This window comes from Microcaecilia unicolor, chromosome 6, assembly GCF_901765095.1.
Source record: "Microcaecilia unicolor chromosome 6, aMicUni1.1, whole genome shotgun sequence".
Taxonomy (NCBI): domain Eukaryota; kingdom Metazoa; phylum Chordata; class Amphibia; order Gymnophiona; family Siphonopidae; genus Microcaecilia; species Microcaecilia unicolor.
The window spans coordinates 105193126-105206505 of NC_044036.1; the positions used below are offsets into that span (position 1 = coordinate 105193126).

The following is a 13380-nucleotide window of genomic DNA, read 5'->3' on the forward strand; positions in this document are numbered from 1 at the left end:
CTACTCCCTGCACTCCTCCTGCAGAGTGCACCCAGGGCGGACCGCCCCCACAGCCCCGCCCTCAGTACGCCGCTGCCGATTAGCGGTGATATTCAGCAGCACTGACCGAGTAAGTTCTGATGAATATCAGGTGCCGGGTCACTCAGTGGAGTTTAATTGGGTAGGAGCCTCTCCTGCCCAGTTAAACCCTTTTGAATATTGGTCAGCATTGAGCCCATAGAGATGGGAAGTAAAGGATAGCAATCTTAAAACATAAGGGTTTATAGAGTACATCCCTTGAAAAATAATTTAGTTAAATATACAACTTGAGTATGCAGTTTTAGATAGCCTGTTCTTAGGGTAAAGAAGGTGGTTTTTAAAAATTTTTTCTAATAATTTTTCACACAAGCCAAAGTGAAACACTTGTTCTCAGTGGAGTACGACAAAGCATCTCTACTATAATAAAATGCACCTTCAACGTTCTGAAGCTGACTCCGTGGCTTCAAGTGAAGGGTTCTTTAGGATCGTTAGGTTCGTCGCTCTGTCACTATCTCTCTCGGCACCGCCCTCGCGCCTCTGATAGGTCCGCCGCCCTCGATGTCATCACGTTTTGATGTCGAGGGCGGTGGACCTATCAGAAGCACGAGGGTGGGGCCGACAGAGATGGTTACAGAGCGACGAACATGAAGAAAAAAAACCCTTCACTTCAGCCACGGAGTCAGCTTCACCACATTGCAGGTGGGTGGCTGGAGGGGAGGGAAAGAGGGGGGCAACTACCCTGGAACAGGGAGGGAGAGAGGGGGGGCAACGACGCTGGAACTAACTTGCAGGGGGGCCAGACGGACACAGAAACTGGGTTGGAGGGAGGGAGGGGGAGAGGTGGAGGGAAACGACCCTGGAACAGGGTGGGTGAGTGGGAGGGAGGGACAGCAGACCCTGGAACTTGGAGGGTGGCGGACCTTGGAACTTGGAGGGGGGCCAGGCGGACCCAGAAACTGGGATGGAGGGAGGGAGGGGGGACCCAGAAACTGGGGGAGAGGGGGTGAATGACCCTGGAACTGTGTGGGTGGGAGGGAGGGAGAGCGGCCACTGGACCTTGCAGGGGGGGAGCGGAACCTGAAATTGGGAGGGGCCCCTGGCACACACTCTCATTCTCACACACACTCACACTCTCTCGCACACACTCACTCTGTCACACACACTCACACATTCACTCTCGCTCTGTCACACACACGCACACATTCACTTTTTCTGTATCACACACTCACACACACACACACTCTGTAAAACACACACACTCCGAGGTAAACCTTGCTAGCGCCCGTTTCATTCCTGTCAGAAACGGGCCTTTTTTCCTAGTCATATAATAAATGCACACAAAGAAGGGAAGCTACTGTGCACAAGGTTAGTCTGTCATTGAGCTAGAGTATGCTTTTCTTAAACAAAACTCATATTACAAACTGAGTAAAGGGGATGATATTGCACATTATGAAGAAAAAATACATAAATTAAAGAAAATGGTATAAATATTTCAGTGTATGCTTTGGTTGGGATGTAAAATATGGATACTTGGAGCACTATTTTATATAGAACACAAGATCAAAATTGAGATATGCAGGTCAGGACATGCTCAATTCCAGTGATATTTTAAAGTCAGTATGATTAAATATTTTGACACCCACCAGACAGGACTTAACAAAGATCTGGGTTTTCTAGCCCATTATAAACCATAAAATTCTACTGCTTTGTCACCCTCTTATAACCATGCATATCTCCCTGTCCCTCATCTACCCATCTCTTCCTGTCTCTCACCTAACCCACCCTCATCCTGTTAGACTGTCAGTGAAATGCTTTGATGTTTCACTTATATATACTGTCATCTACCAACACCTGCTTATTTCCAATCTGATGAAGAAGGGCAACCTTCGAAAGCTAATCAAAAATGTATTAAGTTATGTCCAATAAAAAAGGCATCATCTTATTTTCTTTTCCATGTTTTATTTCTAGTGATATTTTAGAAAAAGCTCAGCCATTACAGAGTCTAATCTAAAATATCTGCAGGTTTGCATGTGTTTTTGCCAGCACATGCAACAGGAATAGCCATCCATATTGAAAAAATGAACAGCACTATTTTGGCAGCTGCCATATGGAGGTGTTGGCACTTCCATCAGTAGCTGCCCCAATTAATAAACCTACATGTGTAAATGCTGCTAATTAATGGGGGAAGTTATCAATGTGGGCTACCATTAAGATGGGTTATTTTACTGTTAACCTAGGTTATTAGTAACTAGGAGGCCGATATTCAGAGTGATTTAAGCAGGCTGGAGAGGCTGTGGCCTGCTTAAATCGCCTGTTGCCATCCAACTACCGATATTTAGTGGCACTAAATTGGGCAGTGCTGCTGAATATCACCTCTGACCGCCCCCCCCCCAAAAAAAAAACTGGGCTGGTCAGGGACAGGCCAGGGTGCAGTGTTGGGGAGGAGCTGGGGCTTATGTGGATGCTGGTGACATTCAGCCAAGGCCTGCATAAGCTAAGCAGGTGAATTCAGGATAGTTCAAAAGCTGTTCTAAAATCACCCGCTTAACTTATGCAGGTCCCAGCTGAATATTGGACCGAGACCTGAATAAGATTTTTTTTAAATTTAAGCCCCCCCCCCCAAGTCCCTGATGCATTCCCCTCTCCCCTTCACCCCAGGCCATGGCCATAAGCCACTCCCCCTCCCCCTGAAACGCCCCCTCCCCCAACCCTTCAGTAGTTGAGGTAGTTCCCCTAGGCCTACCTTGATCCATATTGGTCCAGTGTGGTCATAGAGGGCAGGAGCAGAGTCCTCTCATTCCTGCTCCTTGTAGTGCCTTTGCAAAATGCTGCTATGACCTCTCTTGGCAGCTCGTGGTACTTCATATAATACTGCAAGCTGCCATGAGAGGTTGTGGTGGCCATTTTGGGAAGGTGCTGCAAGGGGCAGGGGCAAGGGGGTTGGGCTCCTGCCCCCCAATGACCACCACTAGACCACCAGGGTTCGAGGTAGGTCCAGGGAGGGGGACCCGAGCCCAAAGTGTGGGGGGGGGGGGGGGCATATTTTGCCTATATTTTCTGCTGCTCTCCGCCCCTTGCCACAACCCCACATACCTGGGCCGGCAGCGGTTCCCAAGCCCTTCCAGCAGAAGCCTTTCTCCAGCGCTGTTCCTTCCACGCCACTTGCCCTGCTTCTCCCCTCGGTGTGCGTGCTCAATATCACTAAAACTGAACATGCACATGGAGGGGTGTGGAAGCAGGGCAGGTAGCATGACAGTGAACATCGCTGGAGGAGGGCTTCTGCTGGTGGGGCTTGGAGGCCCTCGCCAACCAAACCAGCAGACCTTGGGGGGCCCAAATCCAATTTGGGGGGCCCAGGCTCCCCAAGGCCTTCCTGTGGCTATGCCATTGATCTGAACTACTGATTAATTGGGGTTGGAGGGCGTGGGGGGAGTGACATGTGGCCACAGGCTGGAGAGGGAGGGGGAAGAGGATGCATCGGGGGCTCATTTTTTTTTACTTATGCGGGCCCAATGTTTAGTTGGGGCCACAAAACTCTTCTGCAGGCCCTGGCTCAATATTGGCTGGGACCGCACTGCATAAGTTTCACTGCTCAGCCCACCCACATATACCCCCAATATTCAGTGTCAGTGCCTGGACATGGCCTGGCACTGAATATTGGAGGCTAATTTAGCTTTCGACAGCATGTAAAAAAACGCTGACTGTCGCTGGCCTAATATTGGGTGGCAAGTCTCATTGCATAAAGTGGGGCCTATGGTGAAATAGTACAAGTTGTGGAACATTAACCCACCTTAACGGTAGCCCACATTGATAAATCCCTCCCCCCAAGTGGTGAGGCTGAAGTTTTAAAGTGGTTTCATTTTGGAGGTGGATAACAATGGAGGTGATAACAATGGGTGATGAAGGTGAATGATTCCCTAAATCCTCATGTAAAGCCCTGGCTGAAATTAGCATTTTTAAAAAGATATATATGTGCTTTTGAGCTGATGTAAAGCCCTACATGGAAATTTCTTTCCAAATACATATATTCCCTTTGTAAAATGAGGAATACACGCATAAATGTGGTTCCCAGCCATGCCCAGACCACACACCCCTGAATCCTCTGTATGATGTGGATCCTCGTGTAAATAGTGACTTTCTGAAAGTGATATACAAATGTAAATGGTGCTATGTACACATGGATATGTTTGGGAATCCTGGTTCACATTCCCACTTCGCTCTGCTTCTAAAATAATAACCATAATGTTTCTTAAAAAACAGACAGGCAAGCGGTCCACAAGTTCCAAAAGGAATGAAGGCATTGGAGCAGACACAGTGATAGCAAGGAAGACTTTATTGGTAAACAAACTAATTAAAAACGGCCATGTTTTGCCCAGCAGGGACTGCTTCAGGGCTCAACTTTACTATTAAGATAAATAAAATATATATTTAACAACAGTAAAATCAGAACAACAAAAACATTAAAAACAAATATAACTGCATTATATGTATCAGAATTATGTAATAATTAATAATAATAATAATAATAATAATAATAAACATAAATAAATAATGAAATGAGTACTTAAGTAAGAACAATGAATAATAATAAAAATGTCATCTCGAAGCACTCTGCGTGAAACATACACAATGACAAACTACAGTAAAAAAGCACAAGAATGCATGTGGGGGAACCAAAATTTAGAACATATCCTTATGCTATAATTCATAGGCATTATTGGAAGGACAAATCAATAACACAAAGTGAGTATCAAACTTATCCATAAAATGAAAAATTACCCACAGAAAAAGCATACAGAAAGGTAAAACTAAACAAAATAATCCTTACCAGAACCTCCAATCTCCTGGGGGGGGGGGTAATTCTGATACATGTAAAAGCAGTTATATTTGTTTTTAATCTTTTTATTGTTCTAATGGTACTGTTCTCAAATATTATCTTAACAGTAATGTTCAGCCCCTCAAGTAGTCCCTGCTGGGTGAAACTTGGCCATGTCAGGCGTTCTCTTCTTAATTATTTCATTTGCCAATAAAGTCTTCCTTGCTATCATAACCGTATCTTCTCCAAAACTTCATAATGTTTCCTATACATGTAAATAAGGGGGTCTTTTACTTAGGCTTCCTGGCGTTTTTAGTACACACTAAAAATAGGTGCGATCTAAACGCTAAAGACGCTGTTTAATCTTCTGTCCTCCCCAACCCAATAGAATGTTTTACACACTCATACAGTTAGGGAGAGAAGAAGTGAAGGCCATGCAGAGATAAGAAAATATTCTCTTTATTACTTACCAAGCAAGAATACAGACTGTGTTTCTTTTCTCAGGAGAGAGTTACAACAAAGCTGCACAGGAGTGCTATCTCTGAGTATTTCTCCAATTTTGATCCTGTCATTTATCACATTTTATACTCTTCTAACATCATACAGCTCTAACAGTTCGTTAGCATTAGTTTCGACCACAATGTAGATAATTATTAGTTTCGACCACATTGATCATGATTATTAGACAGAGGTAAAGCAACATCATCCTGATTAGCATGCTCCATTTCGCCAGCAATCATTTATCTATGTTCCAGTCCTGATAACAGAAAAAGCCCCTAAACTACACCTTGCATGGAAAATTGCTTCATGTTATTTTTGCTGTAAGCCCATCAGCAAGCCTGTCACAATAGTTCGTGAGCTTCAGGGTTTTTGGAAGGGCCTAGATAGGTTTATTATATGCAACTCCCATAGGAATACATTGTTGTCTTTAGCATTTAGCGTGCACCAATTTTTAACGCACGCTAAAAACACCATCGCGCCTAAGTAAAAGACCCCCTAAGATTCCTAAATTCTATACTATATAAATATAAACTATTGACACTGACATTTTCTACGTAAATGTTGAACTGGGTTTTAAAATATATTTTGGGACTTGTTTTCCTGGGATTTGGAATGTAGATCTCTTATGGGCAGAGTTGAGGAAGGGGGCAAGGTGTATGTATGAATAGAGGGGTTTCTACTTGGTAGATGTGTAGGCAGAGCATGAATAGAAGCTGAACTAGTATTTCTTTCTGTAGGTCCAACATACGACCAGACAATGCAAATTCCAGTTTTCATGAATTCAAAATGCATACCTTTGCACGTGTAACGTCCTGCAAAGTCTGCCAGATGCTGTTGAGGTAAGTGGTGCATGCTGCCTACAGTCTATGCTGTTCTGCAGAAAGGGTCCTTTTAATAAGCTCCGTTAGACACTAACGCACACCTAATACAGCAAAAATGACCTAATGTGGGACATGCTAAAGTGTCACATGCTAGTTTTGGGATGTGCTCACAGTAACTGCGCAGTAAATATTTTGGGGGGAATATTTTAAGGGGCGATGTCAGAGGCGGAGAGTGGGGCATTCTTACGCTAAGCCGTTAGCCCATGAACATTACCACATGCTAACGGGATAGCGCACAGATATTGCGAAAGCCCTTACTGCATACAAAATAGGTGGCAGTAAACGCTCCTGCAATAATTTTTAAACATGGCCGCTTGCTAATGACAACATTAGCTCATTGCCATTAATGAAACAAATAGAAAGTCAGGGTTTTTTTCAGCCATGGTAAAAAGGGTCTTTTCATGTGGGAAAGACCCACATAAGGGTGCACTAAGGCCAATATTAACCAATATTAAAGGGACCCCTAAGTTTGGTTTATGTGGATATGCAGGAATGGCATTCATACTATTTTTAATTCTTTGTAAGCTTGTTCTTTGTGCTTTTACTGGAATAAAATAAATTGCTTCTATCAAACTCACTAAAGTGAATGAAACATGTTAAGAGGCAGAATAATTTCTCTTTTGGATATTCTCCATGGAAAAGCACATAATTGGCATTTGATTTTAAAATACCTTATAGAGCTACCAAGGGGCACAAAAACATTGCAGCTGGTGAAAAATTGGTATTATTTAAGCAGACATTTAATATACACTGTCTAGCCATCTTTATTCCATTGTGACATGGGGTTTAATTGTTTATTTAATGACCTCAGTTGTTCTAGCACACAAGCTTTTTTATTGCCTGCAGTGGACTGATTCCCTTAAATATGTTTCCCAGCAGAGTGAATGTCTAAAACTGCTCACGTGTACTCTTACCTGATTCTTCCGATTTATATTTTATGGAAAACACGTACTGTTTAGTTGACATGTACAACTTAGGATTTTACTTCTTTCAGAGGCAGTCTTCCTAGCTTGTTGTTTCATGTGTATGGCACATGTCATAAGGGCTCATGTACATGTGATGAATAAAGACACATTTTCTTTGCCTACAGCTAATCAATCACTCTGAGGTCAACACACAGCAAAGATTAATTTAACACTTAGCTGACTTGGAGCACTGAGTAGATACAGAGAGTAAGTTTGAATAGCCATGTTGTAAGGTACACACTTATTTTATTACGTGTGCTCCTTAAAACCTATTAAAATGTAGGGCTGCATTTCAATTAAAGTTTGTAAACGCACAATTAAAGGTATTTAGTTATTTCCGACTGCAAATCCTTATAACTCTGGGCAAGTGACTTAACCCTCTATTGCCCAGGTACAAAATAAGTACCTGTATATAATATGCATACTGCTTTGATGGTAACCACGGAAAGGTGCTATATCAAATCCCATCCCCCCTTCCCTAAAGGACTGATAATCTCCCTCCCTCCCTCCACCAGATACATCTCTCCCTTTTTCTTCCTTCCCTCCCTCTCCTATTCCCTCAGATCCATTATCTCTCTTTCTTTCCTGGGGTCCATTAGCATTTTCTCTCTCTCTTCCCTATCTCCCTCCCATTCATTGTCCAGAATCTCTCTATCCCTTCCCTCTACCCCCATGAGCAGTGACACAAAAATGGTGATAAGCAGCATTAAGCTCTTCTCATAGCTGCTAGAGCTTACTGCCTCGGCCATAGCTTCCACTGGTGGCCCATCTAGTTCTGCTCACATGTCTTCAGCTCACTCCACTCCCTCCACCCAGGGTTCAGCATCTACCTCCCTCTCGAGCCACCACTTTGCCAGTCTACCTTAAAAATGGTCTTCTGTTGGTCCCCAGCAGTGGCAGTGCACATATGCTGCCTGGAGCCTGCTCTGAAATTCTCCCTCTGGTCCGTCCCGCCTCCTTTGACATCACCTCCTGTTTCTGCAAGGGGGGCACAGATCAGAGGGAAAGCTTTGGACCAGGCTGCAAGAAGCATATATGCAGTGTTGCCACCACTGGGGACTAACAGAAGACCATCTTTAAGGTAGATTGACAGAGTGGGGGTTTGAGAGGGTGGCAGATGCTGAACCCTGGGTGGGGGGAGGGGAGTGAACTGCAGACTCACAAGCAAAACTAGAGGGGCCAACAGAAGACCACTTTTAAGGTAGGTGCTGAGGGGGAGGGGTGATGTTGAATCACAGGTAGAGGGTAAAGATGCCAGATTGCACCGAGAACATGGGTTGGGAGTGAAAGAGAGCAGAAGAGGTGTTTGGAGAGACAGGAGACTGCAATGTGATTAATATTTTAATTGTGATTAATAAATGCATTAATTGCAGAGTTAACTGCAATTGACATGCAGCTCTATTTAAAACTGAAAATTTCCTACATTATTTTCAATTGTTATTTACATATTAATTTACATAAAGAAGTACTTCTGAGACTATCTGAGCTGTAATACAAAACAATTCAGGAAAAATCATAAGTAGTATTATGTTATACCAAATCACTACTCAGCTCACACCACTATTAAAGGGAATCTGAATGCACTAAGTTACATTTCCATTCAGGTTTTCTGTCTTCATAAGTACACAAGTATTGCCACACTGGGACAGACCAAAGGTCCATCAAGCCCAGCATCCTGTTTCCAACAGTGGCCAATCCAGATCACAAATACCTGGCAAGATCCCAAAAAAGTTCAATACATTTTATGCTGCTTATCCCAGAAATAAGCAGTGGATTTTCCCCAAGGCATTTTAATAATGGTCTATGGACTTTTCCTTTAGAAAGCTGTCCAAACCTTTTTTAAAACTCCTCTAAGCTGCCTTTACCACATTCTCTGGCAACGAATTCTATTACTACTACTACTATTTAGCATTTCTATAGCGCTACAAGGCTTACGCAGCACTGCACAAACATAGAAGAAAGACAGTCCCTGCTCAAAGAGCTTACAATCTAATAGACAAAAAATAAATAAAGTAAGCAAATCAAATCAATTAATGTGAACGGGAAGGAAGAGAGGAGGGTAGGTGGAGGCGAGTGGTTACAAGTGGTCAAAAGCAATGTTAAAGAGGTGGGCTTTCAGTCTAGATTTAAAGGTGGCCAAGGATGGGGCAAGACGTAGGGGCTCAGGAAGTTTATTCCAGGCGTAGGGTGCAGCGAGACAGAAGGTGCGAAGTCTGGAGTTGGCAGTAGTGGAGAAGGGAACAGATAAGAAGGATTTATCCATGGAGCGGAGTGCACGGGAAGGGGTGTAGGGAAGGACGAGTGTGGAGAGATACTGGGGAGCAGCAGAGTGAGTACATTTATAGGTTAGTAGAAGAAGTTTGAACAGGATGCGAAAATGGATAGGGAGCCAGTGAAGGGTCTTGAGGAGAGGGGTAGTATGAGTAAAGCGACCCTGGCGGAAGATGAGACTGGCAGCAGAGTTTTGAACCGACTGGAGAGGGGAGAGGTGACTAAGTGGGAGGCCAGCAAGAAGCAGATTGCAGTAGTCTAAATGAGAGGTGACAAGGGTGTGGATGAGGGTTTTGGTAGAGTGCTCGGAAAGAAAGGGGCGGATTTTACAGATGTTGTAAAGAAACGACAGGTCTTGGCAATCTGCTGGATATGAGCAGAGAAGGAGAGAGAAGAGTCAAAGATGACCCCAAGGTTTCGAGCTGAGGAGACAGGGAGAATGAGAGAGCCATCAACAGAAATAGAAAACGGGGGGAGCGGGGAGGTGGGTTTGGGGGGGGGGGGGGGATGAGAAGCTCGGTTTTGGTCATATTTAATTTCAGGTGGCGTTGAGATATCCAGACAGCAATGTCAGACAAGCACGCTGAAACTTTGGTTTGGATGCAAGGTGAGATATCAGGGGTAGAAAGGTAGATTTGGGAGTCATCAGCATAGAGATGGTAGGAAAAGCCATGGGATGAGATTAATGAACCAAGGGAAGAAGTGTAGATAGAAAAGAGGAGGGGACCAAGAACAGAACCCTGAGGTACGCCGACAGGCAGAGGGATAGAAGTAGAAGAGGATCCACCAGAGTGAACACTAAAGGTGCGGAGGGAGAGGTAGGAAGTGAACCAGGAAAGGACAGAGCCCTGGAATCCAAGTGAGGACAGGGTATCGAGAAGTATGCTGTGATCGACAGTGTCAAAAGCAGCGGAAAGATCAAGAAGAATGAGGATGGAATATTGACCTCTGGATTTAGCCAGTAATAGGTCATTGGAGACTTTAGTAAGCGCAGTTTCGGTTGAGTGGAGAGGGCGAAAACCAGATTGTAGTGGGTCAAGAATAGCATGTGAGGAGAGAAAATCAAGGCAGCGGCGGTGAACAGCACGCTCAAGTAATTTGGAGAGAAAAGGAAGGAGGGAGATGGGTCGGTAATTAGAGGGACAAGTAGGGTCGAGTGACGGCTTCTTAAGGAGAGGTGTGACCACAGCATGTTTAAAGGCAGCAGGAACAGTCGCAGTGGAAAGTGAGAAGTTGAGAATGTGACAGATAAAAGGAATAAGAGCAGGAGAGATGGCATTAAGAAGGTGGGTGGGAATGGGATCAGAGGAACAGGTGGTACATTTTGAGGAAGAAAGGAGAAGTGTAGTTTCCTCAATAGTAACTTCAGGAAAGGAGGAAAGGGAATGAGGGGAAGGAGAGAGAGGGGAACGGACTAGTGGAGGGAGAGGTGGTGAGGTAGAGAAAGCAAGGTTTATCTTTTGAACCTTGTTGTGAAAGAATTCAGCAAGGGTCTGAGGAGATAATGAAGGGGGAGTTGGGGGAGGGGGCACCTTGAGGAGAGAGTTCAATGTGGTGAAGAGAAGTCGAGGATTAGAGCCAAGAGAGTTGGTCAGTTGGATATAATAATCCTGTTTGGCACGTAAAAGAGCAGATTGGAAGGAGGTCAGCATGAACTTAAAGTGTAAGAAATCAGCAAGGGCCTGAGATTTCCGCCAGAGGCGTTCGGCGGAGCGGGTACAGGAACGTAGGTAGCGGATATTAGAAGTCAGCCAAGGTTGGGGTTTTGTACGCCTTACAGGGCGGGTCATCAAAGGTGCAAGAGTGTCTAAGGCAGAGGATAGAGTATTGTTGTAAGAAGAAACAGCCTTGTTGACAGACGTGGATGGTGCCACAGTAGAGAGGAGGTTTGAAACATGGGAGGATAGAGTTGAAGGGTCAATATCGTGAAGATTCAGAGTTTAATACACGTTGAGTGAAGAAACATTTTCTCCAATTCGTTTTAAATGTACTACTTTGTAGCTTCATTGCATGCCCTCTAGTCCTAGTATTATTGGAAAGAGTAAACAATTCACGTCTACCCGTTCCACTCCACTATTTTATAGACCTGTATCATATCTCCGCTCATCCATCTTTTCTCCAAGCTGAAGAGCCTTAGCCGCTTCAGCCTTTCTGTATAGGGAAGTCGTCCCATCCCCTTTATCATTTTCGTCACCCTTCTCTGCGCCTTTTCTAATTCCACTATCCAGCTAATTTTTGAAAGAGAAAGACACCTATATTTCGACCCAAATCGGGAGATGGGCGCCTTTCTCTCAAGGGCGCCCAAATCGGTATAATCGAAAGCCGATTTTGGGCGCCTCCAACTACAGTCTGTTGTGGGAATGGACAAAGTTGATGGGGATGTATCGGAGGCGTGGTGAAGGCGGGACTGGGGCGTGTTTTTCGGCTGAGGAGAGATGGGTGCGTTCGGCCGATAATGGAAAAAAGAAGGGCGTCAGAAGCAAGAATTTGGGTCACTTTATTTGGACCCTTTTTTGTCATGAACAAGTCCCCCAAAAGTGCCCCAACTGCCCAGATGACCACCGGAGGGAATCGGGGATGACCTCCCCTGACTCCCCCAGTGGTCACTAACCCCCTCCCACCAAAAAACAAGAACTTTCAAAACTTTTTTTTCCAGCCTGTATGCCAGCCTCAAATGTCATACCCAGCTCCATCACAGCAGTATGTAGGTCCCTGGAGCAGTTGTTAGTGGGTGCAGTGGACTTCAGGCAGGTGGACCCAGGCCCCATCCCCCCCTATCTGTTACACTTGTGCTGCTAAATGGGAGTGCTCCAAACTGCCCCCAAAACCCACTGTACCCATATCTAGATGCCTCCCTTCAGCCATAAGTGCTATGGTAATGGTGTCGAGTTGTGGGCAGTGGGGTTTGGGGGGGATTTGGGGGGCTCAGCACCCAAGGTAAGGGAGCTATGAACTTGGGAGGTGTTTAAAAATGTTTTTTTAATTGTTACAAGTGCCCCCTAGGGTGCCCGGTTGATGTCCTGGCATGTGAGGTGGACCAGTGCACTACGAATCCTGGCCCCTCCGATGACCAAATGCCTTGGATTTGTTCGTTTTTAAGCTGGGCGCCTTTGGTTTCCATTATCGCTGAAAACCAATACCACCCAGCTCAAATCCGCCCAAATGCGATGCATTTGCCTGGCACAAACCGTATTATCGAAACAAAAGATGGACGCCCATCTTTTTCGAACATACAGTCTGTCCCGCCCCTTCACGTATCTGTCCTTGGAGATAGGTGCCCATGGAGATGGGCGTTCGATTATGCCCCTCTATATCTTTTTTGAGATGCGGTGACCAAAATTGAACAAAATATTAGAGGTGCGGTCGTACCATGGACCGATACAAAGGCATTATAATGTCCTCATTTTTGTTTTCCATTCCTTTCCTAATAATACCTAACATTCTATTTGCTTTCTTAGCTGCCACAGCACACTTAGCAAAGGGTTTCAACGTATCATCAATGACGATGCCTAGATCCCTTTCTTGGTCGGTGACTCCTAACATGGAACCTTGCATTACGTAACTATAATTCTGGTTCCTCTTTCCCACATGCATCACTTTGCACTTGCTCACATTAAACGTCATCTGCCATTTAGACACCCAGTCTCCCAGTCTCGTAAGGTAATTTTTCACAATCCTCTCGCGATTTAACAACTTTGAATAACTTTGTGTCGTCAGCAAGTTTAATTACCTCACTAGTTACTCCCATCTCTAGATCATTTATCTGTTTGTTTCTCCTCCTGTTTTATATTAATCTGAAATAGAAACTGTTTTTGAACCATATTAACTGAACTGTGAACTGCTATGATGCTTTCAACTGGTGGTATATAAAGTTGGAACACATTTTCAAAGCACTTCGACTTACAAAGTTCCATAGGTTACTACGTAA

General features: G+C 44.5%; 1 protein-coding gene across 1 annotated transcript in view; it reads left to right on the forward strand.

The window, feature by feature from the left end:
• VAV3 (vav guanine nucleotide exchange factor 3) overlaps positions 1-13380 on the forward strand; it is a 594162-nt gene that overhangs the window by 308509 nt on the left and 272273 nt on the right. The window contains 1 exon segment of the mRNA XM_030206250.1: positions 6073-6174. Coding sequence (XP_030062110.1) covers positions 6073-6174 — 102 coding nt within the window.